The sequence below is a fragment of the Papaver somniferum genome, unplaced genomic scaffold (assembly GCF_003573695.1).
Source record: "Papaver somniferum cultivar HN1 unplaced genomic scaffold, ASM357369v1 unplaced-scaffold_132, whole genome shotgun sequence".
NCBI lineage: Eukaryota > Viridiplantae > Streptophyta > Magnoliopsida > Ranunculales > Papaveraceae > Papaver > Papaver somniferum.
The window spans coordinates 15,158,607-15,186,086 of NW_020622381.1; the positions used below are offsets into that span (position 1 = coordinate 15,158,607).

The 27,480-nt window shown below is 38.1% G+C and overlaps 6 protein-coding genes and 1 non-coding gene across 7 annotated transcripts; 5 read left to right on the top strand and 2 right to left on the bottom strand.

Moving 5' to 3' along the window:
- The first annotated feature begins 1,608 nt into the window (after nucleotides 1-1,608).
- On the top strand, nucleotides 1,609-6,617 carry LOC113333270 (phytochrome B-like). Its single transcript, XM_026579786.1, has 4 exons — nucleotides 1,609-4,136; nucleotides 4,545-5,352; nucleotides 5,558-5,851; nucleotides 5,987-6,617. Exons 1-4 carry the CDS (start codon nucleotides 2,036-2,038, stop codon nucleotides 6,207-6,209), a joined length of 3,426 nt encoding a protein of 1,141 aa, XP_026435571.1. The 5' UTR covers nucleotides 1,609-2,035; the 3' UTR covers nucleotides 6,210-6,617.
- Nucleotides 6,618-6,723: 106 nt separating this feature from the next.
- On the bottom strand, nucleotides 6,724-6,803 carry TRNAL-UAG. The gene has a single exon. It is a non-coding gene; the product is annotated as a tRNA-Leu (tRNA).
- A 1,348-nt stretch (nucleotides 6,804-8,151) lies between these two features.
- Nucleotides 8,152-13,489, top strand: LOC113333007 (probable serine/threonine-protein kinase DDB_G0282963). Its single transcript, XM_026579493.1, has 13 exons — nucleotides 8,152-9,107; nucleotides 9,438-9,846; nucleotides 9,960-10,611; nucleotides 10,709-10,749; nucleotides 11,001-11,069; nucleotides 11,246-11,346; nucleotides 11,482-11,560; nucleotides 11,684-11,782; nucleotides 11,881-11,949; nucleotides 12,045-12,094; nucleotides 12,221-12,302; nucleotides 12,522-12,616; nucleotides 12,741-13,489. Exons 1-13 carry the CDS (start codon nucleotides 8,608-8,610, stop codon nucleotides 12,871-12,873), a joined length of 2,379 nt encoding a protein of 792 aa, XP_026435278.1. The 5' UTR covers nucleotides 8,152-8,607; the 3' UTR covers nucleotides 12,874-13,489.
- Nucleotides 13,490-13,921: 432 nt separating this feature from the next.
- Nucleotides 13,922-16,576, top strand: LOC113332600 (monooxygenase 1-like). Its single transcript, XM_026579126.1, has 6 exons — nucleotides 13,922-14,027; nucleotides 14,106-14,252; nucleotides 14,381-14,431; nucleotides 14,558-14,726; nucleotides 14,917-15,145; nucleotides 15,235-16,576. Exons 1-6 carry the CDS (start codon nucleotides 13,939-13,941, stop codon nucleotides 15,765-15,767), a joined length of 1,218 nt encoding a protein of 405 aa, XP_026434911.1. The 5' UTR covers nucleotides 13,922-13,938; the 3' UTR covers nucleotides 15,768-16,576.
- A 124-nt stretch (nucleotides 16,577-16,700) lies between these two features.
- Nucleotides 16,701-17,450, top strand: LOC113332847. Its single transcript, XM_026579349.1, has one exon. It carries the CDS (start codon nucleotides 16,701-16,703, stop codon nucleotides 17,448-17,450), a length of 750 nt encoding a protein of 249 aa, XP_026435134.1.
- A 1,135-nt stretch (nucleotides 17,451-18,585) lies between these two features.
- Nucleotides 18,586-19,326, top strand: LOC113332848. The gene has a single exon (XM_026579350.1). It carries the CDS (start codon nucleotides 18,586-18,588, stop codon nucleotides 19,324-19,326), a length of 741 nt encoding a protein of 246 aa, XP_026435135.1.
- A 1,274-nt stretch (nucleotides 19,327-20,600) lies between these two features.
- Nucleotides 20,601-22,785, bottom strand: LOC113332779 (huntingtin-interacting protein K-like). Its single transcript, XM_026579293.1, has 4 exons — nucleotides 22,558-22,785; nucleotides 22,309-22,364; nucleotides 21,084-21,150; nucleotides 20,601-20,957 (listed from the first exon to the last, which is right to left on the bottom strand). The coding sequence occupies exons 1-4, from the start codon at nucleotides 22,687-22,689 to the stop codon at nucleotides 20,877-20,879; spliced, it is 336 nt and encodes a 111-aa protein (XP_026435078.1). The 5' UTR covers nucleotides 22,690-22,785; the 3' UTR covers nucleotides 20,601-20,876.
- Nucleotides 22,786-27,480: the final 4,695 nt, after the last annotated feature.

Genomic DNA, 27,480 nt, shown 5'->3' on the forward strand with positions numbered 1-27,480 from the left:
ATAATCGGAGGTTTTGTAACCTATTGGTATTCCGATTATGACTACATCCAAGTTTTGGTGAATCTGGGTCCACTTATAATCGGTAGGTTATGAGTTTTATCAGCTACCGATTATGGCAGATTTCAAAATTTCGAAAAAAGGGATTTTAGCAAAAACTCATTTTGGGGCAACCTATAATCAGAAGTGTTGGTAATATATTTATCTTCCGATTAAGGCTACATCCAAAACACGAACCAAGCGGTTATGGTTGCTCCGTACCCTCATAACCTATGCAATTTGGCAAAGTTTGAATCTGGGGCCACTTATAATCGGTAGGTTATAAGTTTTATCATCTACCGATTATGGAAGATTTCAAAATTTCGAAAAAAGGTATTTTAGCAAAAACTCATTTTGGGGCAACCTATAATCGGAAGTGTTGGTAATATATTTATCTTCCGATTAAGGCTACATCCAAAACACGAACCAAGTGGTTATGGTTGCCTCCGTACCCTCATAACCTACACAATTTGGCAAAGGTTGAATCTGGGGCCACTTATAATCGGTAGGTTATGAGTTTTATCATCTACCGATTATGGCAGATTTCAAAATTTCGAAAAAAGGGATTTTAGCAAAACTCATTTTGGGGCAACCTATAATCGGAAGTGTTGGTAATATATTTATCTTCCGATTAAGACTACATTCAAAACACGAACCAAGTGGTTATGGTTGGCTTCGTACCCTCATAACCAATGCAATTTGGCAAAGGTTGAATCTGGGACCACTTATAATCGGTAGGTTATAAGTTTTATCATCTACCGATTATGACAGATTTCAAAATTTTGAAAAAGGGGATTTTAGCAAAAACTCATTTTGGGGCAACCTATAATCGGAAGTGTTGGTAATATATTTATCTTCCGATTAAGACTACATCCAAAACACGAACCAAGTGGTTATGGTTGGCTCTGTACCCTCATAACCTATGCAATTTGGCAAAGATTGAATCTGAGGCCACTTATAATCGGTAGGTTATAAGTTTTATCATCTACCGATTATGGCAGATTTCAAAATTTCGAAAAAAGGAATTTTAGCAAAAACTCATTTTGGGACAACCTATAATCGGGAGGTTATGTAACCAATTTGACTTCCGATTATGGCTACATCCAAAACACAAACCATATGGTTATGGTAGGATTATGTACCCTAAAAACCTATGGAATTTGGCCAAGTTTGAATTTGAGACTACTTATAATTGGTAATCATATAAGTTATTTATGTTACCGATTATAGAATGGCATAATAGCCGAAATATGCACACAATAATCGAAGACTAAGTAGTATATATGTTCTTACCGATTGTTGTGTTTGCTACCGATTATATAAGGGCATATCGGTCATTTCGAAAGATCGAAGATAAGGTGTAGCTTAATTTTACGCTTGAGTGACCTTTTTATCTTTTAGTGTCCCCCTAATTCTTTCGGGGTCACACTAAAAAATGCCAGGCTTTTAAATGTGGTGGTGAAAATCATACTCCTTCTGTAGATAAAACTACTGGCTGCAGTGTACACATTAACAGTACACAGATGATGACAGAATATAAGCAGACACACAGAATAAGATTGGACCACATAACATAATCCCTCTCTTTCCCTGTATCTCTATAGCTCTCTCCTCTCCTCCTCCATGATCTTCTCACCAAACTAAGGTGAAAATCTCATTTGGGAAATGAAGAAATTTTTCATGTGTTTCACCACTTGATTATTTAATAATTTACTAGTACTGCTTCTGTCAGTCTGCCAACATTTCTTCTTCTGATTTCATCCATTCATTCTACCCTCGCCATACAAAAAGTTAAAATCATCAATTACTGGGAAGAAAAAAAGAAAAAACCCAAACAAAGATCTCAAAACTCTTCTTCCACTTCTTCTCATTTGTAAAAAAGGAAGAAACCCCAGAATCAAGGATAAAATTCTCAACCCAATTCAGTATAAAAGTTTCAAACTTTATGTAGATTTCTCATTCAGAAGCTTCAAACTGAGGAAAAGATCCAAATTTTGTTATGGCATCAGGAAGTAGAGGAACTACTGGTAATGCAAACAACCAGCAAAATTCTTCAGGTGGAAGTAACATAAGAAACAATACTACTACTACAACTCAACAACCAACAGAATCTGTTAACAAAACAATTGCACAGTACACAATTGATGCAAGATTACATGCTGCTTTTGAACAATCAGGTGAATCTGGTAAGTCATTTGACTACTCACAATCTATTAGGAACACATCACAATCAATACCCAAACAACAAATTACAGCTTACTTATCTAAAATTCAAAGAGGTGGTCATATTCAACCATTTGGTTGTATGGTTGCTGCTGAAGAGAATACTTTTAGGGTCATTGCTTACAGTGAAAATGCATCAGAAATGCTTGATGTTATACCTCAATCAGTACCTAGTCTTGAAAAAAATGAATCTTTAGTGGTTGGTATTGATGTTAGAACTCTATTTACACCATCAAGTACAGCTTTGTTGGAAAAGGCATTTTCAGCTCGTGAAATTTCTCTGTTAAACCCTCTATGGATTCATTCAAAGAATTTAGGAAAACCATTTTATGCAATTTTGCATAGAATTGATGTGGGTATCGTAATTGATTTAGAACCTGCAAGATCAGAAGACCCTGCACTTTCCATTGCAGGGGCAGTTCAGTCTCAGAAACTTGCAGTACGGGCAATATCTCGGTTACAGGCTCTTCCTGGTGGGGATATTAAGATTTTATGTGATAGTGTAGTCGAACATGTTAGGGAGCTTACTGGGTATGATAGGGTTATGGTGTATAAGTTTCACGAGGATGAACATGGTGAGGTTGTAGCTGAAAGTAAGAGGCCAGATTTGGACCCGTATTTGGGGTTACACTATCCTTCAACGGATATACCTCAAGCGTCGAGGTTCTTGTTTAAGCAGAATAGAGTTAGGATGATTGTCGATTGCCGTGCTACAACTGTTCCGGTGGTTCAGGATGAAGAGCTAATGCAGCCTCTTTGTTTAGTTGGTTCAACTCTTAGGGCACCACATGGATGTCACGCACGATACATGGCTAATATGGGTTCAATTGCCTCATTAGCACTGGCAGTTATCATTAATGGAAATGACGAAGAAGGTACCGGACCTTCTGGTACTCGTAATTCAATGAGGCTATGGGGACTTGTGGTGTGCCATCACACATCTGCACGCTGTATCCCGTTTCCTCTTCGTTATGCCTGTGAGTTCCTAATGCAGGCTTTCGGGCTTCAACTGAACTTGGAATTACAATTAGCTTCCCAGATGCAGGAGAAACATGTTTTGCGAACCCAGACTCTGTTGTGTGATATGCTCCTCCGAGATTCCCCATCTGGGATTATTACTCAGAGCCCAAGTATCATGGATCTTGTGAAATGTGATGGGTCTGCTCTGTTCTACCAAGGGAAATATTTCGCGCTTGGTGTTACTCCTACTGAATCCCAGATTAAGGATATTGTGGAGTGGTTGTTGGCTTACCATGGGGACTCAACGGGATTGAGTACTGATAGTTTGGCTGATGCTGGATACTCGGGAGCAGCCACATTAGGTGACGCAGTTTGTGGGATGGCTGTTGCTTATATTACTTCAAGAGACTTCCTATTTTGGTTTAGATCCCATACGGCGAAAGAGATTAAGTGGGGAGGGGCGAAACATCATCCAGAAGACAAGGATGATGGTCAAAGAATGCACCCTCGTTCTTCTTTTAAGGCATTCTTGGAAGTAGTCAAGAGCCGGAGCTTGCCATGGGAAAACGCGGAGATGGATGCGATACACTCTTTGCAGCTTATACTGCGAGATTCATTTAAAGATGCTGATGGAAGTATTTCTAAGTCTGTGGTCAATACTGAAGTTGCAACTACCGATTTGCAAGGGACAAATGAGCTCATTTCAGTTGCAAAAGAGATGGTTAGGCTAATAGAGACTGCAACTGCTCCAATTTTCGCTGTAGATTCTGATGGTCGGATAAATGGGTGGAATGCAAAAATTGCAGAATTGATAGGTCTGCCTGTTGAGGAAGCTATGGGGAAGTTGTTACTTCAGGACCTTATTTATAAAGAATATGTTGAGGTTGTTGGCAAGGTTCTTTCCCGTGCATTGCAAGGTAAGTTTTTGAACATGTGCTCCATTTAATAACGCAAATCATTTTCGAAGTAGTGGCTGCATGAGTAAGTTTTGCCGTTTGGCTAGTTGATAATGCTTATATTGGCGCAATTCTTTACAAGATTAACCTGTGCTTGTGAACCAGTATTAATCGTTAGCCATCTTTGTTACACTTAAGAAAGGATGTCTTTTCCGCAAGTGGTTTTGCTGGACCACTGCTGTTCAGTATGTTATTTTATATTGACTTCCTAATTTGTAATCTTCACATTGTAATTCTTCAAACCTACGTTGGTGCCTGTTTTTCCTTTATTTATTAGCTACCTTTTTCTTCATTAGGAGAATCTTTCATGTGTCATCTTGTCATTTCAAGAGCATGAGTAGTCCCATCAATCAGTTCAGATCTATGCAGGTGAAGAAGATAAAAATGTAGAGCTTAAGCTGAAGACATTTGGTCCACAGAAAGTTAACAAATGCGTGTTTCTGGTAGTCAATGCCTGCTGTAGCAAAGACTATCTGAATAACATTGTTGGAGTTGGATTTGTGGGTCAGGATATTACTTCCCAGAAAGTGGTTATGGACAAGTTCATCCGTATTCAAGGTGACTATAAAGCTATTTTACATAATCCCAACCCTTTAATTCCACCCATATTTGCTTCGGATGAGAATACGTGTTGCTTGGAATGGAATAAGGCTATGGAAAAACTAACTGGTTGGGACAGAGAGGAAATGCTTGGAAAGATGTTGGTAGGAGATATATTTGGCGGTTGCTGTCGGCTCAAAGGCACCGATGCTCTTACAAAGTTCATGATTGTCCTACACAATGCAATTGGGGGCCAAGACACCGACAAATTTCCTTTTCAATTCTATGACCGGAACGGAAAATATGTGCAAGCTCTCTTGACAGCAAATAAAAGGGTTAATTTGGAAGGAGAGATGATTGGGGCCTTCTGCTTTCTGCAGATTGCGAGCCCTGAATTGCAGCAGGCCCTGGAAGTACAAAGGCAGCAAGAGAAGAAATGTTTTGCTAGGAAGAAAGAGTTGGCTTATATTTGCCAAGAGGTAAAGAATCCATTACGTGGGTTACAATTTACTAACTCTCTACTGGAGGCAACAGACTTAAACGAAGATCAGAAGCAGTTTATAGAGACTAGTGCCGCTTGTGAAAGGCAGATGATGAAGATCATAAGGGATGTTGATCTAGAGCGCATTGAGGATGGGTAAGCTCTCTCTCTCTCTCCCTCTCTCTCATTTTCCTTTTCTATTAAATCTTAGTCTTAAAGCCGTTGCACACATTCTTTTCCTAAGGTGTATGCCCATTTTGTTATCCTTTCTTCTCACTGATGACATACCGTAGTCATCCAGAAGTTTTAACGCCTAGAACTGCTTTCCTAATTTTCTCGTGAACTTTTCTTCTGCTAACAGGTCCTTAGAACTGGATGAGACTGAATTTTTACTTGGGAACCTTATAAATGCTGTTGTTAGCCAAGTTATGATTCTCCTAAGAGAGAGAGGCTTACAACTGAGACGTGATATTCCAGAGGAAATCAAAACACTGGCTGTTTTTGGTGATCAAGTTCGAATTCAGCAAGTCTTGGTTGATTTCTTGTTGAACGTTGTGCACTACGCGCCATCTCCAGATGGTTGGGTAGAGATTCAAGTCTGCCCAAGCCTGAAAATTATATCAGATGGCATAGAACTTTTGCACCTTGAATTCAGGTATTTCTCTATTCATGACTCCGAATAAAGCAAGTTTGATTCAACCTACTTAACTAGTGCTGGATGTAGTTAAGCAATATAATTGTATTACTTGCAAGATGTTTGTCCTTACCAGTGAATTTTTGTGGGAAACAGGATTGAATGTCCTGGTGAGGGCCTCCCCCCTGAACTAGTTCAAGACGTGTTCAACAGTAACCGCTGGTTGACTCAAGAAGGTTTAGCCTTGAACATGTCAAGGAAGATTCTAAAGTTAATGAACGGTGAAGTTCAATATGTCAGGGGATCTGAACGATGTTCTTTTCTCATTATTCTTGAACTTCCAATGCCAAGGAGGGCTTCGGAAAAGGCTGTACATTAAGTGTATTGCAGCTCTCCGTTTAACTGAACTTATTAACCATTAATCAAACCATAACCTCATTTGGAATTTGACAGCTGAATTGAATGGTTCGGAGCTAACTGAATCCCATTCGTGTCAAAGGAATCGATTGTTCCATCACTTTGGAAAAGGATTGCGAGCTCTCTCAAACTAGTAATTCCTTTTACTGTAATAGTTTATATTAAAGATTGATTAAAAGATCCAACAATATTGATTCTATAGAGGATGCAGTCAAGTTAAATACTGTATTTGAGTCTGTGGTAACTTACACATGGAGATGGTGACATCTTTTTTTTGTTTTTACCTCCATTTTCTGATTTTGTATGATGTATTTGTAAAGGCATTTTCATCTCTAGAGATATCTAGATTAGTAACTTCTGATTTACCTGATCGGCTAGTGATTTCATTTTGCTATATGAGATTGGTACTGTGGAGACAAAAGATGGTTGTGGCCAATGTAATTAATCAAAACCCGGAGAAAAATAGCAAAAAAGTATGACGGCTGTGGGATTTGAACCCACGCCCTTTCGGACCAGAGCCTAAATCTGGCGCCTTAGACCACTCGGCCAAACCGTCGTATGTTTTATATATTTAAAGTAATTATAATTAACATAATCTTTCTTGCCTGTCGTCATAGCCACTAAAAGAAAAAAAAACTCTCTCCGTGTCACTAAAACTGCGAGTCCAAGTAAGAGGCATGTTTATCCATGATTGTTCCAACTTGCAATCCTTGATTTCTACGGAAACTATTTTTGGAGGTAGGTTTTTGTTTCTTAGTTTTTGCTTAAATAAGTAATAGTGTATATTGATTAAATTATCTGTCCAACGGCCAACTTTATATACTTGTTATAATAAATGTTCTGACCAGTAAGCAAGAAAGGGAAGTTGGAGTTAAAAGGTGATGGCCTAATCAGTAGTGCACAAAACAGAGGTCAATTCTCTCTACTCAAGAATAACGGTTCAAAATTCACCACCTTACAACTTACAAAAAGAGAAATAATGCAGCCCATGATTTCATGACAATCCCATAAAATTGATTCTTATTGGTTGGATATCCATATCAATGGGACTCCCATGATACATGATGTGGCTTTTGCATAACCAAAGACTTGAAACTACCGAGGATGAAACGGTCATTTGCATACCACATAAACAAAAACTCCTTAATCTAAGCCAGTAGTAGTCTCTTTAACTCTTAGTTAAATACTAAAGTACACCAAGAACCAATTGAGTCATAGAAAAAAGTGAGAGAACCTTTCTTTTTCTGTTTTGTGTGAAAGTCAAGAATCAAGACAAGGAGTTATTAAAATCACTAAAGAGAAAGGATATTACTAGTTTACAACCTTTTGTTGGCTCCTCAGTATCTATGTGAATAATCCTCAACTCCTTCAATATCTCGTCAAGGATGTTTGGAAGTAGAAGCCAATATCAGACATTAAAAATAAAATGAATTCTGTTTTACAAGTAATGATTTATTTATTTTGTTTCTAAGCGCAAGGGGTAATAGTTTATTCCTTTCAAAACCATGATACGAAAGTGTTTTTGGAAGATAAACACATTTCCACGGAATATGAGATTCTTCTGTCACATAAATATGATTAACTAGTTTTGTCACATAAACATGATTCACTAGTCGAGAGATGAATTTTCACTTCACAAATTTCGCCTTAATTACTGACACAAATTTACAATGACGAAACCAGACGGCGGTTTGGGGTGCTCTGAGCGTACATCCAAACACCCCCACCTAAATTTTCAATCATGCTTCTTTCGCTATAAATTTGAATGAGTTGGGTAGTTTCTCCGTCAGGTGCATTTTAAGGGGTGTAAAGAACCACCCTCTCCTCAAGTACTATAAATATTTGGATTCATTGTAACACATCTGGTTGAGAAAGATGGATGATAGATAACAAGCAACAAAATAGAGGTGTGTGAGTGGAGGCAATAGATAGTGAGAGAAGGAAGAATAGAGAGAATCAAATCTCAAAGAAAACCTAACCAAAATACTAAATCCTCCTCAAAAAGCAAAGACAGAACAAAACCAAGTAAGAGCCACAAAAACCCCAAACACAAAAGAAAGAAAAAGTATGAGTTTAGACAAACACAAAGTTATAAACAATATTATAGAGAGGCTTACAAGAGAGAGAAAAGAGTTGATTAACATCCAAATCTCTCACTTTCAGCAATAATCACAAACACCTTGCACACACAACAAAGTTTATGTACAGCTAGAAAAGATAGAGATAGGTAGAAGAATAGGTAGATAGAGTTGATATAATCATACATAACCCATGAATTTCTTGTGTCTTTTTCTTATCAAATTTTTACATTTATAACAACAAAAATTTCATCTTTCGGCTTTCTTAAATTGTGTTTATAAATGGAAGAAAATACATCACCTCAACCACCAGCACCACCACCACCAACTGAAGAATTACTAAAGAAGATCCAAGAGCTTGAAGCGGGGCATGCTCGTCTTAAACAAGAGATGTCTAAACTAATACTTTCAAATGATACTTCTTCTTCTAGAAAGTCTGAACATGGGCATCATCATCATAACAGCAACAATCAAAGGGCTCATTCAGTTTCACCAAGAAGATCGAGATTATCATCTGCTGCTTCAATAACAAAAAAGGGGTTCGAAGTTTCGAGTAATTGGAAAAAGGGTTCTGCTTCTTTTAATCATCATTCATCTCCTCTGCAAAGAGAAAGTAAGAAAAGGGATGATGATGATGATAATGACTCATTCAGTCCTAAATCACAAGGGATGATTAAAAAATCAACTTTACCAAATTTTACTGATAAACAGTATCTTAATATTTTGCAGTCAATGGGTCAATCTGTTCACATTTTTGATCTTCATGGTCGGATTATCTACTGGTTAGTCTTCAATTTCCATTCAATTTGCATATTTTCCGTTCAATTTACTTCATTTTGATAGCTGCCAGCCAGTGTTTATAAATTTGAGTGTTTTGTCCCCTTTTGACTTTTGATGAATTTTATTTGAAGTTCATTGAATTGGTAGCATGACATAGTTGGTATACATTTGAGGTTCTATAATGGTTTTGTTTGTCCTATGCCAGTTTTTGTTTTGGGGTTCATAAACACAAACTGTTGTGGATAACTTGTATTCAATGAGTTCAAACAAACAAAATGTATAGGGCAAACTTAGTAGTGATATGCGTCTTTGTTGTTGTTTTCTGATTTCAGGAATCCAATGGCGGAAACCCTGTATGGATATTCTGTGTCGGAAGCTATAGGTCAGGATGCAACTGAGCTTCTTACAGATGTCAATGAATATGATGTGGCAAATGATATTATTCAGAGGATATCCATGGGTGAGAGTTGGAAAGGACAGTTACATGCTAAGAATAAATATGGAGAGAGGTTTCTCTCGATTTCAACCAATACTCCATTTTATGATGACGATGGCAGTGTTGTAGGGATAATCTGTGTATCAAGTGATTCAAGAGCCTATCAAGACTTTCTTATGTCTGGGACGAAATCATTGGAAGCAAATTCCAGCTACAGCAGGCCTAGCAGAAGTCCTTTAAATAAATCCGGTCTTGTTCCTCAGCAGCCTTTGCAAGTCGCAATTGCCTCCAAATTTTCAACTCTGGTGAGTTCTTCATTTCTCTAAGATTCAAATACCTTTTGGGGACAAAAGTCATTATGGGTTACACTATTTCTTTCTGCTCTAACATAAAAATAATTGCTTACCAAATGAAACAGGCATCTAAGATGTCAAACAAAGTCCGGACCAAATTACGCTCTGGTGACAACAATGTCGAACGGGAAGGTGGTAGTGGAGACAGCCAATATTCTGATCATTACTCTGACCATAGAGAGGATGGAAACTCAAGTGGAGCTAGCACTCCCAGAGGAGATGTACCACCAACTGAATTTGGTATGTATCCTCATGTTGTAACTATGGAGAAGTCACAGAGAAAGCCCTCTGCAGATTCTGGTGACGAGGGAGAAGGGAAGTCTGGAATTCACAGGGCAATAACTTCAAAAGCGGAAGCTTGGATGGGTAAGAAGGGGATATCATGGCCTTGGAAAGGTAACGAAAGAGATGGAGTGGATCTGAGGACCACACGTTTTGTCTGGCCCTGGTTGAATCATGATCAAGAAAATGACACGGGACATAAAAGGAGTTCAGATTATGGGGTTAAACCAGAACAGCAGGCTGGGGATGGCCACAGATCAGCTGCAAATGAGGCTTCGGGTTCTTGGTCCTCATTTAACATTAACAGCACAAGTAGTGTAAGTAGTAGTGGAAGCACAAGTAGTACTGCTATCCAGAAGGTCGATATGGAAATAGATTGCTTAGATTATGAAATATTGTGGGAAGACTTGTTGATCGGAGAGCAGATTGGCCAAGGTAATAATGTCTTCCATTTCTGTGATTATTATTCTCTACAAAGATATTTGTTATTTTTGTGGCATATGGAATTTGAGGCTTTCTTTCTGACTTGCAGGTTCTTGTGGCACAGTATATCATGGTCTGTGGTATGGTTCGGTATGTTCTTTTCCTGATAACTTCGTCTTTAAGGGAAATCAACATCTAAAACACAAGTGAATTTAAGCTAATGTCCTCAGGGAAACAATACAAACTAAAAAACAAACAAAATCCCCCTTCATGGAAAGTCTGTAATGATGTATTATTGCACTCTAGAGCCTGTCATATTCTTTAGTTTGGGCTGCTTAGTAAATAAGAAAATGAAGGGTCATGGTATTGCATGATAATCAATAATAGTTGTTTCTTAACAGGATGTTGCAGTCAAGGTCTTCTCGAAGCAAGAGTACTCTGATGATGTGATACTCTCTTTCAGACAAGAGGTGAATTTTTGTATGGCAATCTAGTTAATGTTGTCCAATCAAGTTTATCACATTTTTCTTGACTTGTTCTTTCTTTCTTTCTTTCTTTCTTTCTTTCATATGTGGTGATATTGTACCATAATCTGCTCTGGCTTTACTAAATGGAGTTATATCTAAATAAGTTCTATATGACACAGGTCTCACTTATGAAGAGGCTGCGGCATCCAAATATAGTACTCTTTATGGGGGCTGTAACTTCACCTCAGTGCCTTTGCATTGTTACGGAATTCCTCCCACGGTTTATTTCTGCTTCAGAAAACTTATAAAGATCAATATTCATTGATTTAGCATCTTGCACCTCTGTATTTTGACTAATCCATCCAGCTTGATATTCTTCCTGCGTACTGATTTGGGTTTGGATCCTTTCAATCAGTGGAAGTTTGTTTCGATTGCTTCAGCGAGGCACAGCTAAACTAGATTGGAGGCGACGTATTAATATGGCTCTGGACATCGTGAGTACATTATGCATGGGTTGTCTTGCATGTTTCACATCCCTCTTCTCGTGTTTTTGAAAGCTTACATTCCTTGGTGGTGCCTAGTCCTAGTGTTCATTTATGTGCTTCATGCTTCTACAGGCTCGTGGTATGAATTATCTTCATCATTGCAATCCGCCTATCATCCATCGTGACCTGAAGTCCTCAAACTTGCTAGTTGACAAGAACTGGACAGTGAAGGTCTGCCAATGTTCTTTTTAAAAGTTGCAGCTAGTGTTTTCTTTGCTCATTACCAAACACGATAACATGTTGCTTATATTTTTCTCTCTCTAAATTAGGTCGGTGATTTTGGTCTGTCACGCCTTAAACGTGAAACATACCTGACAACAAGGACAGGAAAAGGAACGGTACATAAAGTTTCCTTGCGTTTATGTTGACTTTTATAGCATTCGCCACTTAATTTTGACAACCAAATGCACTAAATTGTATTACTGTTTTGTAGCCGCAATGGATGGCTCCAGAGGTCCTTCGCAATGAGCCATCAGACGAGAAGTATGTTAAATTGTCCTTTGAGTTTACTGTGAACTTGTTTGTTATTTTATTTATTATTTCCCACTGCTGGATAAAACCTTAACAATATGATAAATACTAATCTCACAAAAATTGGGAAACTGTTAGGTCCGATGTATACAGCTACGGAATTATACTATGGGAACTCGTCACAGAAAAGATTCCCTGGGAAAATTTGAACTCAATGCAGGTATCTTATCTTCGTTGAATGCACTGCATCAGTTTACTTACCTGGTAATACATATTATGTGGATCAACTACCTCTCGACGGCTGCAGCTCACTCTTGTTGAGTTGATTGTAGCCATCAACCCCCGAGCAGAGAATGATTAAATCACTTGACTTGGGTGATTGGGATGCGGATGGTAGGTTGTTAACAGTTAGAATTAAACACTTTTGGTGCATTCTCAGGTGATTGGAGCTGTGGGCTTTATGAACCAACAGCTGGATATTCCGAATGATTTAGACCCACAATGGTTGTCTATAATGGAAAGCTGCTGGCACAGGTTATATTTTGATCATCAACTTCATATTCTGTCCTTAAGACAAACTAAGTGTTTCTTTCATTTTATCATCAATCTCACCACTAACTTCACTTTTTCTGTTTGATCCAAAAATCTGATAAAACAGTGAACCACAGCATCGTCCTACGTTTCAGGAACTTTTGGAAAAGTTTAAAGATATGCAGAGACAATACACCATTAGATTCCAGGCAAACCGAGCTGCTAATGGAGATGCAACACCTAGGGTATCAGAGACTTGACCGCACCAAGTATATTCATGTAAAGGTACGGAGGTCATTGACCTTTTGCTATGATCTCACTGAATTCTTCGGACAAAGAAACCTCGGTCTCAAAGCTGTGATCACCACGGTGCATGCTTTCAGTAAGGCCGGTATGGAAGCGTCGGGCCTCGTATTGGAACTGAATATGTGCACAATTGTCACCAATTCTGTCGATTTTTGACTCTCGGAATGTGATCTCATAGCTAAAAGTTGCTCAAGTGCTTACTGCTGGATACTGCGCATGAGAATCCGTAAATGTTGTTCTGCATCCAAGCTGCTTTAAATGTGACGACGATGAAGAATTACGAATGTGGTTTTGCCTGACTTCTGAAAACATGTCATAGTTGTCTGACAGCTAATTACTTGATTGATTCATACCAACTTCGCCATTTCTCTAACCATTTTTACACTGTATTGGATATTGTCCATATATTTCCACTTTTAGATATCTGTATTATTTGTTAGCAATGATTCGACCTTCGATAAAAGTGAAATCAAGGTCAGGCTTGACATCTTAAAAGTTAGGAGATGTTAATTTCAATGTTAAATTTGTACATTTTCAAAGAATATTAATTGCTTCAGATCAGGGAAAGAACTGTTTGTGTGTTCTGGAAGTTGGGATCGTTGTTGTCAAGAATGAAAGATTAACTGTGGTTGGACCTGTATCATTTTAGTGATACGAGATGAGCTCTCCTCTAGGATCTCTAACGAATGGCAGCAGCAACAACATCACCATTCTCGCTTTCTCCTCTACGATCTCTAAACTAAGCCAGGGAGAGACTTACCACATATCCAAGAAGACTTTATCTTGACCTAGTAAAACCATAGGATCATGTTTGCTAAGATAATAATCGTTAAAAACGGCTTGCTTATGTGGCACCCAGTCGACCTAGTATGAGAAAACAGTTGTGTTAGTTATGATCGTGCAGTTCATCTGGTGCGAATAAGTAGGAGGCGTCAACTGTCTTGCACCCTATAAAGACATCATTTCCGTTGATAAAAACGAGCTAGTGTGTTTTCTGCATTCTTTCTCACCCTATAAAGATGGCTAATAATAATTACATTGAAGAGAATAAGATTGTAATAGTTGGAGGGGGGATTTGTGGACTTGCAACTGCTCTTGCACTTGACAAGTATGTATACGCATCTTCTAATAGTTACCTGCATCTTATTCTTATCACAGTACTCACTTACGATCATAAATTTTGCAGGAAGGGACTCGAGAGTGTAGTGTTAGAGAGATCTGATACCGTCAGAACCACTGGAGCAACCATTCTTATTCTTTCCAATGGTTGGCGCGCACTAGATCAACTTGGCGTCAGTACTCAGCTTAGACAGATAGCAAATCTCATCACAGCGTATACTAGCTTATTCATTCCCTCAATCAAATTTCGTGTATTGCTTAGATTCGCTGTATACATATATGCACTGCTTTGCATCTGTATTAGACTGTGTATATTGTTTACTGCAAATTTTCATTTGTCAGGTACCGCGATGTTTCACTCGATAATGGCAAACAAGAAGAGATACCAATAATGTAAGTTTGTGAGATGTGGTTCTCTTAACTAAAAGTTAACTGCAACATTCCACTGGCACTATGAAATGGTTAGAACAAAATGCTACATGTGAATATGAAAGAAATTGAGTTGTTTTGGTATTGCAGGAAAGAAGAACTTCGATGCTTGAAAAGGCTTGACCTTGTACAAACCTTAGCTGATAATTTACCGCGTAATACAATTCGTTTTGGATGTCATGCAGTGGCTGTTAAGCTTGATTCTTCAACTTCTCAACCTATTGTACAACTGCATGATGGAACTAGCATCAAGTGTAAGGTAAGTCATTTTAACATTATGTTTGGATTCTGAAGCACTTGTAGAAAGTTCTCCCACGTTAAAAGAAGCACTCTTCTAAGAAGTTAGAAGCCAACCAACTCCTAAGTCAATGAGTTACAAGTTGCATGGCAATTCAAATGGAAATTTAATTTCAGTCTTAGAGGCACATTGTAACTTCATTTCAGTGCAGGTTGTAATTGGATGTGATGGAGTAAATTCAGTCGTCTCTGACTTCATTGGATTAAAAGCTACAAAGAGTTTCTCTACATGTGGAGTAAGAGGGTTCACAAACTATCCATCTGGTCATGGGTTCAGCAATGAATTTCTTCGAATTCGAAAAAAGAATCTTATCTTTTGTAGAACACCAGTCAATGAGAATCGCATGTATTGGTTTGTAGGCCTTCCATGGACATCTTGCGGTAAGTTCAAACCAAATTTTCATTGTCTTTCAAAGAGGACTATTCATATTCTCAAAATGTTGCATTTCTTTATGTACCGATAAAAACAGATTTAAAAGACTCGAGCGAACCGAATATCATCAAACAAGCAACCATTAAATCGATCATGGATTTCCCACCAGATGTAATAGAAATCGTAAAGGAAAGTGATCTTGATTCATTGAGTCTTACAAACATAAGATACCGCGCACCTTGGGATATATCACTAGGAAATTTTCGAAAAGGAACAGTAATTGTAGCAGGTGATGCTATGCATGTTATGGGTCCTTTCTTAGGCCAAGGTGGTTCAGCTGCTTTAGAAGATGCTATTGTATTAGCGAGAAATTTGGCAAAAGAAATGTGCAGCAGGGGGTCGGAAAGAACTGGAAAACAGATTATGCAGGTGAAGATTGGAGCAGCAATGGATCGTTTCGTGAAAGAACGTAGAATGAGGCTAGTTAAGCTGTCTTCACAGGCCTATCTCATTGGAATGCTGTTAGAACCGTCATCTGGCAGATTCACAAAGTTAATGATAATTATTGCCCTAGTTGTTTTCTTCAGAAATTCAAATGGCCATGCTAAGTACAACTGTGGTCATCTCTGATCTCACAAATGTGTACAGGAGACGGAGGGAGATGGTAACTGGCAGGTTTTATTCTTGAAGATCGTAGCAATCAGAAGGTTCACTACAGAAATTTGGTGTTGGCCTTTCGTTTTTGCTTTGGTTTTTGTTTTTCCTTGTTTCAGGAAAAGAGGAAACCAATTTCACATGTCTTACTCAAGTTTCTTGCTAATATGATGTACATAGAAGTAGCTAGAAGTGTAATGTGCCTGTATATCTATGCCTCGATGATATATAGCAACATGCTAAAATTGTGGCACGGCACACTGTTCTATAAGGTTGTTGACAACATGCTGATTTGGGTTGTTGTTCTGTGTCAAGCTAATCTATATAGCCAGGATGTTGTTTTGGGCAATAGAGACAGTGCTTTGCATAACAAGCAAACCTATGTGCGCAAGAGACGGATAGAGAGGAGTCATTTGGTTCTTCATGTTCCCTAGACAGAGATGATTAATTGCATGCACGTTGCTGATAAGTTAAAAAATTATCGTACAGCATCTGTTTATATGTTTGTTGGTTGTTGTATGCATATGCTACACTTAGTATAATGAGAACCTAAGCCTGTCGAGATTCCAACTGTAGCAAAAGGTAGTTAACACTTAACAGCAATAAACAACCAAGTGTGTGGATCATTACAGATCTTTCTTTCTAGTGATCCATTCATGCACGTTGATGCATTGCACATCTGTTTATTCTTCAACGACTTGAGAGGGTAGGGGACACACTATTTGTCATTAATGGTTGGAACAATGCAGAGACAGCGGCAAATATAGAGGAAGTTCCACCACATGAATGTCCCACTCTTGTACCTTGTTGCCCATGTATAAAAGGAGCTCCAGATGAACCAACTTTCATCAAAACTTAATCTTGCATTTACTTGTAAATATCTTATACCTTCTTCTAAATAATTTGAAAATGTCTTCCTCAAACAAAATTGCTTACCATGCTCGCTCCATCAGTTTGCCCACCAGATCTAACCCCCTCGCTGCTGCAGTTGAGGAAAAATTGTGCAAATTGAAATCTTCAGATCTCACCTCATCCATCTCCAACAACTTGGTTGCTCTTAAAGATTTGTATGAATGTGTTGAGGATTTTCTTTCTACCGAAGATGGAAAATGCTTAGACGCAGTCTTGGACAGATCTGTCATGTTATTGGATGTTTGTGGAACTATTAAGGACGTTTTGTCTCAAATGAAGCAATCTGCCCAAGATCTTCAATCATCTATCCGAAGGCGATCAAATGAATTTGACGCATATATGAGCTCTAGAAAGAAAGCCTGCAAAGTCATCCAAAAATGCCTTTCAGAGCTTAAGAAAAACACCAACAAGAACAATGATGTTGCCACCGATGTCAGCCTCCTAACTGAAGTTGAAGCAACTACTCTTGCAGTTTTTGAATCTGTGTTGTCTTTCCTATCTGCACCAAAGCAAAGCAATTGGTCACTAGTCTCAAAGTTGACCACTAAACACGCAACACAACAAGCTGTTAACGAAGTGACCAAGATTGATGTCGCATTGAGATCCAAAGTCGTTGAAGCAAAAGAAGTGCAAAAGCCATTGGCTGCCCTTGAGATGAACCTTCAAGAACTTGAAGATGGATTTGAATCCGTCTTTCGGTGTTTGATCAAGAACCGAGTTTCACTTCTTAACATGCTGAACCAATAGATGATCTCATTGATATATTCACCTCCCATTGGTATTTTCCGCCTTTTATCAGGAATGCCTCGTGGAATTTTTACTGTATATAAAAGAAAAACAAAGTAATACAAGAATCACTTTAATCGAAACAATTGTCTCAAACTTACATAATTTTCTTATCTTTTGTGGTGTTTGTGCATATTTTTACATTGGTAATTATGTGTATCATTATAAAGGCGGTAATTAAGGCCTTGTTCTACCTATCTTTGTTTGACATTTATTGACATATAAGATGAACATGTGAAGATTCTAATGGTTAAGAAACAAGGGGACATATATGTATAGCCTGATCAGCGAGTGATACGGAAATCATTCAAGATAACACGTTCGCTTCACCTTGATTTCAAGGCTGTCAAGATTCTCATTGTGGGGAGTTTATGCATCATATTCATTTATTTTCTTAAATGTCAACTTAAACACTAAACAAACTCCTACTACTTCTGTCATGCTATACATCCATGATTAATGATTTGGTGTTTAAGAACATTCAACCAATCGAATAGCTACGTGTGCACATATAAAGATTGGCTTGAGTGTTGTGACAAGGTGGCCAGTCCTAAAATACTAATATGCACAGAAACAGAAGTTCTAATAACAACTAAACAAGGCACTCGGGAGAGGGATCGAGATGAGTTATTACTTTGTTGTTGATAAGGAAACACGCCTGAACATAAGCATAATGTAAGCATATTCTTAAATCGAAAAGGTATCAATATACTTGGATTAGCAAACCAAGGCTGTCGAGATTCCACCTGTCCTTCTTGTAGTACGTAGTCTATTAATTCATGCACGATTGATACATTTTACAACTTGTCCATCTATAGGTGTTGGTTTATAATGCATATATGTGACACAACCTAAGATCTAAGATCGACATGATACCTTCATTAATTAGTGGCCACAGTTTTGTCATCCATGTTTGGAACAATGCAGAGACAGCGGCGAACATAGAGGAAGTTCAACCACATGAATACGTCCTCCAGCTGTGGCTTGTAGCTTGTGTATAAAAGGAGAACCAGTTGAACCAATAACAATCATCAAAACATAGGTTTACTTAGCTTTCTATATCTAACACCTTCTTCCTCTACTAAATAAGGCGAAAATGTCTTCCTCAAACAAAATTGCTTTCCATGTCCGCTCTATCAGTCTGCCCACCACATCTCATCCAATTGCTGCTGCAGTTGAGGAAAAACTGTGCATATTGAGATCTTCAGATCTCACCTCATCCATCTCCAACAACTTGGTTGCTCTTAAGGACCTTTATGAATGCGTTGAGGATTTTCTTTCTACCGAAGATGGAAAATGCTTAGACGCAGTCTTGGACAGATCTGTCATGTTGTTGGATGTTTGTGCAACTATTAAGGATGTTTTGTCTATGATGAAGCAATCTGCCCAGGATCTTCAGTCATCCATTCGAAGACGATCAAATGAATTTCATGCATACATGACCTCAAGAAAGAAAGTCTGCAAAGTCATCCAAAAATGTCTTTCAGATCTTAAGAAAAACAACAAGAACAATGATCTTGTCACCGATGTCCTGACAGAAGTTGAAGCAATTACTCTTGCAGTTTTTGAATCTGTGCTGTCTTTCCTATCTGCACCAAAGCAAAGCAACTGGTCACTAGTCTCAAAGTTGACCACTAAACGTCCAGCACAACAAGCTGTTAACGAAGTGACCAAGATTGATGTCGCATTGAGATCCAAAGTCATTGAAGCAAAAGAAGTGCAGAAGCCATTGGCTGCCCTTGAGATGAATCTTCAAGAACTTGAAAATGGATTAGAATCTGTCTTTCGGTGTTTGATCAAGAACCGAGTTTCACTTCTTAACATTCTCAACCAATAGATCCTTAGATATATTCACCTCCCATTGGTATTTTCCGCCTTTTATTAGGAAATGCCTCGTGGAATTTTTACTGTATATAAAAGAAAAACAAAGCATATTAATACAAGAAATCACTTTAATCGAAACACATTGTCTCAAATTTACATCATTGTTTTATCTTCTTTTGTGGTGTTTGAGCAAATTTACACTTGGTAACTATGTGTATCATCATTAAACCATATGATTCTACCTATCTCTGGTTAAGGAAGCATTGACATTTATTAATATATGATGAACATGTGAAGATTCTAAAGGTTAAGAAGCAAGGGGACATGTACAGCCTGATGAGCCAGCGATACGAAAATCATTCAAGGTAACACGTTCGCTTCACCTTGATTTCAAGGCTGTCTAGATTCTAATGGTTGAGAAACAATGAGACGTGTGTGTAGCTGATCAGCTAGTGATACAAAAATCATCCAGGATAACACGTTCGCTTCACCTTAATTTCAAGGCTGTCAAGAGTCTAATTGTTGGGAGTTTAAGCCCCGTTGGTTTATTTTCATAATTGTCAACTTAAACACTAAACAGACTCTTACTGCTGCTGTGGTTTATTCCCAAGGTTCATAAAGGACCTGGTCGCGGATTCGAGGAGGTGCAAATGTCCAACAAATGGTAAAGCTATGAACCCGGTGTTCTGTTCAAAAAAGTTGGCTGAAGAAAATTCAAATGAGAGGTGAAGAAAACTATGCCATAGAAGATGAGTGAAGCAACACTGCTTGAGCAGTCTTACGAGTGACGCCTTTGATGTTGTCCTCCTCCTTTTGTGCTGTCTTTAATAGAAGTTTGGAACCGCCATCTTTTGGTGCACTTGAAATGAGCACATTAGAAGGGGCTTCCCAGTTCCAGAACGAAGGTATGCTTATTGAAGATGTTAAGATATAATGGTACATTTCTGGGCTTCAAATTCCTTATTGCAGTTCCACTATAGCCTAACACGTACAAGTGCTGTAATAGTGGGATAGTTCCTTACTTCCTTTGACTTCCTAACTCTTATATATCTAGTTTTACTGTCCTCTTAGCTCTTTCATTTACTCGTCCATGATTTTACTTTTTGCATGCCTTCAAAATACAAGGCCAATGTACCAGTTCCATTTTCAACCGAGTCTTTCAGATACCTAGGAGAAACTAGGTTGTTCTGTGGGGTGAAAGATGCGTGGTGGGTTTGTAGTATAAGTATTCACTTCCATGTTTAGTTGATGTGATACTAAGAATCATATTTTTCTTGGTTACTACAGTTGGTTCAAGAGAAAAAGGTCGATACTTGGATAAATTCTACATAAGGTTTTCACTCAGAAACATCACAACAAGGACAAGGACCATGAACATAAAAGCAGTACAGTTGATGAAAAAATTGGAGGTGAAAATTACCCCTGAAGTACAATATAAACCCTATCTTGGAAGTTGGGTTGATCTTCTAGAAGGCAAGACCAACTGTATTTTCACCTGTCTCACACAATTAGACTCCAATGAAACGCCAAGAAATTTACGATATGCATGCTACTCCATGATTTCTATCGAAGCAAGTGACGCACAGCAGCAACAGCATCACCTTTGTGTTCCCGTAATGTTCTCTCTGCAACCTTCTTGTCCATCTATTTAGGTATTGAAAAATAGGTAAACATCAGCGTTTCACAAGTAGATTTTCAAGTTTGATTTTCCTGATTGAAAAATGGTGGCAAGTAGTTCAACAATGCAAGAAGAAGGAAACAGATACAAACCTCTAGCTCGTCCGCAATGATGTCTATATCACCAGCGTTTATCTTCACCGCAGCCAATTCTTTCTCTCTGCAGAAACAATAAAATAGTTGCTTCAAAGACATTTACATAAACAAAGAACAAACTTGAAGTCATGATGTCTAGTCCTTTTCTGAAAAATACTCATGATTCATAAAATATTGGCTCTAGGCTCTAGGGAAATGATTCAGAACTAGACTTAAATAAATGAAACAAAGCGCCGGACCAATAACTAGTACATATTCAGTAACATAGCCAAGTAATACACGAATCAGAAGGAAGCTACTCGAGATGGGCTACTCATAACGTGAGTAATACCACACAGTCCGTATGCTACTTCCTGCATGCTCAAGATTAGGCTCCTTATATAGCAGCAGAAAGTTGTTAAACCACTTCAAAAAAAAATTACAGATGTACAGGTGATCTGTAATTGTAGATTTTGCAGATACACAATGTTCGTTGAGAACATGGAAGTTCATGATGTATCTACTTAACTCGTGTGAGTCGTAAGTAATAAAAGAAAACATTGAAGGATATTCCTAACTCTGATATCAACAGGGATTGAACCCGGCTCTAACACCAGATTTCACCAACGGAGTTACCACACGTTGTGTACAATAAAAGGAGTCATGCATCACAAAGCAGAATTTTTGTTCTGAACCAGAACCACTATGAGTTACTTCATAATAAAAACCAAGAGATGCAATCTTTTAAGAAATTTGAAAGCTTCACTATCTCCACAAATGATGAAATACATATATCACACAAAAGAAGTTCATGAATAAGCTTGATTCGTGACAGAGAACTCCTACGACAGAAAAAGTAGAGTGATATTGTGTTCCAGTCAAGCAGTAGCCAACTTAAGATTTCAATAAAAGATTAATACTTCTTATCAAATTCTTAATCATATGCGTTTCATTATGTTGGCATCTCATTTTGGCATTCTATACAGCATAGTCTTCCGAGTATCAACTCTACTGAAAATGGGTTGTTCCTCTATTGCTTAATCCATCAGGCACCAATATCTACTTAGCGCATTCAAGGTATATTAAGTGATAGCAAACTGATCTCGAGAAGTCTAATTCACCGAATTTCTTATACTTCAACATGTTACATAAGTAATATAATCCACAACTCACCAATTACATCCTATCCTCTTAAGTTACTCAAAATGTTTCATGTTCCTAATCAAAAGTTAAGAATCCAAACCTCAATTTCATCGCATTCAAATCAGCTTCTGAAGATGCAGCAATCGACGCCATAGCCTACATGTACACCATAAAAGCATGAGCAAAACCACTAAGCATACAAAATAAAAAATAAAAAAACAGCACTCTTTAATGAGGGGAAATTCTATAGATACCAACAAAAATAACAGTAAAACAAACAAAGGGTTTGTTTAAATCATAAAACTAAAGATGGGTTTTAGTTCATAGATAAAGAGAGATAGAGAATCACCTCTTGGACTCTGGATATATCGAGTTGACGATCTTCGACATGATCAGTGAGCTTGTCAAGGGCTTTACTCTGTTGCTGTAAATCCTTTGAGTCTTCTACGAGTCTATCAATCCCTTCATCTACAACCTCCATCTTCTCGCTCTTTTTTCTCTCTCTCGAAGTCTGAATGGCTAAACCCTTGTTGGAAAATCTAGGGCACCTTCTACTTCAGAATTCAGAGTTGTAGTGTTGTACTTGTATTTTGATTTTGACGGTCTGGATCCCGTTTAGTAACCGGATCAGGGTCAAACCCATATCATATGTGATAAAACTTTGTGGATACGTGTTGGGCTTCCACCTACCCGAGGTTTTTGACAAAACTGCATTACCTAGTGAGGGGTGAGCATTTTAACCGTAATATGCGAATTTAATCGGGACCAATCGTATTTTTGTGGATGGGTACCCAAACCGTTTGCTAATGGATTGGATGCGGATGAAATTTTTGAAATCCAACGGATAATGGATTGGATCCGGATGCAACCATGAAAATTCGTTGGACATCCATAACCGTTAGATTAAGGACATTTATATAGTTTTTAGAAAATATGTACATAGTTTAGGAATTCTTAGTTGTACATGGCACTTTTATATTTATATACGTATACACAATGTGTAGGTTGTATAAGAAGACGTATATGCCGGCTTTATTTTTTCATTATAAATTTTAACTAAAACAATCCATTGGATTATCCGTATCCAATATGTTCATCCGTGCATCCATTGGATGTTGGATTGGATGCGGATGCAAAATTTAAAATCCGTAATTAATTGGATTGGGCGCCGATGAGCTTAAAATCCGGTCCATACCGGCCCATGCTCACCCCTACTACCTAGGATATCCCCGAAGTGGGAATTGAATAAATATCCCTCCTTTTGGTGGGCTTCACAAATATCCTTATCATACAATAAAGGGAACATTATTTAAATACCCCTCAAAATTTGCCCCTTAAATTATACCCTTATTCAATTTTTAAAAATACCCCTATCTTCTGAAAAGTGGAAGTAACTAGCATAAGTTGCCTTCAGAAGTGGACGCAACTAGCACAAGTTGTTTTCAGAAGTGGACGCAACTTCATACAAGTTGCTTCCAAAAAGTGGAAGCAACTTTCTCAAATTGACTCCAAAAAATTTATTTCTTACCCCTCGGGGGTATTTGTGCAAGGTCAACAAAAATGGAGGGTAATTATTATATTCCCACTACAATAAATATATCCCTCTCCATCTATAAGCTTACTTTCTTTCCATATTTACCATCTTCATAGAATAATCAAATCAATCGTTTTTATTTTTTGCATTTAAGATCGAAATTATCTTTTCCTCTTCGTTCTCCAACTACCACCACCTCCTCCGACATCACCTCTGCTCCTGCAAATAGATTCAGGAACACCTCCTCCGCCATCACGCCCGCCGCTACAAAAGATTCATGAATCAATAACTCTAGAACTCAGATCTATATGTTGATTCAGATTCAATTCCCAGATTCGATCTCAGATTCCACCGTTTCAACAACAACAATTTTCTGAATCCAAAATTAAGATCTAACAAAAACAAAGGTTTTGAGATTTGAATCAGAAACTAAGTTTTTCAGATTCAGAGATTTAGATTTTTAGGCTTCAATTTCTCAAAATTTCCAAATTGAAGATTTGCATGTTCGATTTATGGAAGCTGGAGACCTAAAAATGCTCAGTTTATAACTCAAAATTCTTGTTGCGTAGATTTTCTAAGTGGTGTTTGTTTTAAATTGAATTATCTTAAGCTTGATTCTGCTTTGTTTTAGGTTTTTGAATTTGATTTTTAGTATACATTTTCGGTTCATCCCAACAAACAGGGATTCTTAATATGTTTACAAGCCCGTTATTTTTTATTCTTAGTATTTGAATTTCCGTTTTGTGAATCTGGCTATTGTAGAGCAGATTACTCTATAGGGGAAGTTAATGTTCAGGATGGTTCTGGAAATACAATGTACTTCAACTATACTGGTGATTTTATTATGTCATGTTTTGATTGGGATTGGGATGTTAAGATAAAAAAGGTTGGCATAAGGTTAAAGTTCTCTGCATTTACATTTTTTATGGGATCAACCACTGTTATTGATCCCATTTATGGATTAACTCCTGTTGTTGACCCAATTTTTTATGGGATCAACTACTGTTGTTGACCCAATTTTTTATGGGATCAACTATTATTGTTGATCCGATCAACTCTTTTTGTTGATCCGATCAACTCTTGTTGTTGACAACATTTCCTTTGATTAGTATAACCGTGCTTGTAGTTTAAATCATGTAAAGTTCTTCAAATGTTGAATTTGTGGTGCAACGGTAGCATGACTGACTCCATGTCAGATGATGCGTGTTCGACTCATGCCAAGTTCACTCATTCGTATGTCAATTTTTTGTGTCAACTTTGGTTGTTGACTCCATTTACATGGATCAAATTTCATTTTTCATCCAATTTAGGGGATCAACTACTATTGTTGATCCCTAAATTGGATAAACTTCTACTGTTGATCCTTTTTTTTTTGGATCAACTACAGTTGTTGATCCCCTAAATTGGATCAACTTCTACTATTGATTCTATTTTTATTTGGACCAACTACTGTTGTTGATACAAAAATATCTGAACCAGTAGTGGTGGCGGCATCGGCGGTGGAGGTGGTGGCGACGGCGGAGGTGGTGGCGAAGGTAGTGGATATGTGGTGACGTCGGTGGTGGTGATGAAAGCGGGTGGCGGCGGACTAGTGGTGGTGGCGTCGATGGCAGCGGACTGGTGGTGGTGACAGAGTGGTTGTGGAATATTAGTGGTGGTAGCGGTTGGTAGGTGGTGGTCGTTGAACGGTGGTGGTTGAATGGTAGTTGAATGTTAGTGGTGGTGGTGGTAGTGGTGGTGGAATGGTGGTGGTGGTGCGGTGAAGTGGTAGTGGAAGAAATTTGTTCCATTTTGAAATAAAGAAAAATATTATATGAGTGAGGATGTTAAGGTAATCTAATTTTAAATAGATAAGGTTATTAAAAATTAGGGATATATTTATTGTTGTATAAGGACATATTTGTAGGGTGTTAAAACTATGGACATATAATTAATATACCCCATCACGAACCGCATTTTCTGGCTACGGGTGTTTTAACCGAAATTTTAAATACTTTGTCTACGGGTGTTTTAACCAAAATTTAAAATACTAATTTGCATGTCAGCCATTAACAAATATTTTATGATTTTCTGCCACTAAAAGAATCAGATTAAAGTTTTTTTTTGTTGCTCTTTGATGATAATAGACTTGGAGGAATTTTAATAACATCATGATATAGATTTCGTTTCTTTATTTTGAGGGGTAAATACCTAAAACAAGTAAGGTCACCTGAGATGAGCTTTAGGATGCAGTGTGAGTTGCGCAAGGTTGATGACGAGAAATCCTCACCTAAGCCAAAATATTGGTCATTGGAGGAGTTTTTCAGTCCCATGAGAAAACATGACTGGCTTCAGGGAGGAAAGCAGAAAGAGAGATTAGAGTTCTTAGTTGCAGAAAGAAAGCTCCGAAAGAGAAGTTATAATTAATGTTCTTGATTCAAGAATGATTAATTTATGGCTTATTTATAGCTGCAGAACCCCTAATCTCAAGTCGGTAAGATAAGGATGAACGATACGAAAAGTTCCTCATCCACGATCACAGGAATAACTATAGACATATCGATGAGTCGAATTCATTCGTTAATTTTCGTAACGTCCACCAACTATTCTTTTTAGACGTCATAAATACAATTGGGTGTAGTTACACGTGTCGTAGACTTCCAGACCAAAACGCTAATTGATATCCCCCATTTGTATGACTGAACCAGCCTTCATGTATGACTTGTTGGTAAGATAACAATACTCTTTGTAGTCGATGTTGCCTGAAATAAAGGAATACTCCTTAATTTATACATTGTGATATATGCAGAGCACGAGACAATATGAGATAGCAACGAGATCGTGTGTGGGATGCGGGAGAAGTTAAGTGTCATCCTAATTTGGTCCGCCATGCATGGCTTGTATATGGAGAATTCTCCCTTGCGGGTCCCTTTGATAAGAGTGGATAACTCAAAAGATTGTGTATAGTTTTGTTATGTGTTTGAACAGGTTTGTACGGCTCAAGTTCATGGTGTCAGTTATGGGCATGTTTATGAGACCGGGGATGAGGCTCATGCCTCATGGAGAGGCTTGTACGAGAGGATTAGACATGTGACTGAGTATAAAGCTTGTGCATGAGTCATGCGTTTGTACGATACTATGGTGAGCTCGTGTGGCTACAACGTCATAGAGTCAGTTGTGGACGTTCCCATGAGGCTCAGATTTATAAAGTCATTTGTGGACATGCTCGTGAGAATAAGGGGGAGGCTTGTCAGTGTGCTTGAGGTTTGGTAGTACACCTTAAACAAAATTACGGAGCATGTGACGTGAGCGGTGTGGATGTTATTAGGAGTCTGTCACGAAGCTCATGTGGGTGAGGCTCATGGAATCTGGTGCCCTAAGTTCATATAATTGAGCTTAAAACCCTAGTTTTACTCTTTACAACAAAGTGTGAATCGTGTTTGATTCGTGCTCATTAGACTCAGGCTCGAGTCTCGCTCATGAGGCTTAGAATCAAGTTTCTCTCATGAGGCCCATGCTCGAGTCTCGATCATTATGCCATACTCGAGTTTCGCTCATGTGGTTTAGGATTTGGTGGCGCCCATGAAAAAGTGAATATGACTTAAGTAGTTATTGAAGTGACTCTTTTTCCCCTGATTTTTTTCTGTTACAAAATGAAAGAGCATGGGTCTAACAACCACACCCAATATTTCGTTTAGGCAATATGCATGGACTAACTCCAATATAATTCCAAGAGAATCAACTAGACTGTCAGTCTCA

Bases quoted from the DNA above. Each gene is read 5' to 3' on its own strand.
- LOC113333270 (XM_026579786.1), top strand. From the start codon at position 2,036: ATGGCATCAGGAAGTAGAGGAACTACTGGTAATGCAAACAACCAGCAA. The intron at 5,353-5,557 runs GTAAGCTCTCTC...TTCTGCTAACAG, and splicing joins CTAGAGCGCATTGAGGATGG to GTCCTTAGAACTGGATGAGA. The intron at 5,852-5,986 runs GTATTTCTCTAT...TGTGGGAAACAG, and splicing joins CTTTTGCACCTTGAATTCAG to GATTGAATGTCCTGGTGAGG.
- LOC113332600 (XM_026579126.1), top strand. From the start codon at position 13,939: ATGGCTAATAATAATTACATTGAAGAGAATAAGATTGTAATAGTTGGA. The intron at 14,028-14,105 runs GTATGTATACGC...TAAATTTTGCAG, and splicing joins ACTGCTCTTGCACTTGACAA to GAAGGGACTCGAGAGTGTAG. The intron at 15,146-15,234 runs GTAAGTTCAAAC...CGATAAAAACAG, and splicing joins CCTTCCATGGACATCTTGCG to ATTTAAAAGACTCGAGCGAA.
- LOC113332779 (XM_026579293.1), bottom strand. From the start codon at position 22,689: ATGGAGGTTGTAGATGAAGGGATTGATAGACTCGTAGAAGACTCAAAG. The intron at 22,365-22,557 runs GTGATTCTCTAT...GTGTACATGTAG, and splicing joins ATATATCCAGAGTCCAAGAG to GCTATGGCGTCGATTGCTGC. The intron at 20,958-21,083 runs GTTTGTATCTGT...ATACCTAAATAG, and splicing joins TCATTGCGGACGAGCTAGAG to ATGGACAAGAAGGTTGCAGA.
- LOC113332848 (XM_026579350.1), top strand. From the start codon at position 18,586: ATGTCTTCCTCAAACAAAATTGCTTTCCATGTCCGCTCTATCAGTCTG.
- LOC113332847 (XM_026579349.1), top strand. From the start codon at position 16,701: ATGTCTTCCTCAAACAAAATTGCTTACCATGCTCGCTCCATCAGTTTG.
- LOC113333007 (XM_026579493.1), top strand. From the start codon at position 8,608: ATGGAAGAAAATACATCACCTCAACCACCAGCACCACCACCACCAACT. The intron at 11,950-12,044 runs GTACATAAAGTT...ACTGTTTTGTAG, and splicing joins CAAGGACAGGAAAAGGAACG to CCGCAATGGATGGCTCCAGA. The intron at 12,617-12,740 runs GTTATATTTTGA...CTGATAAAACAG, and splicing joins ATGGAAAGCTGCTGGCACAG to TGAACCACAGCATCGTCCTA.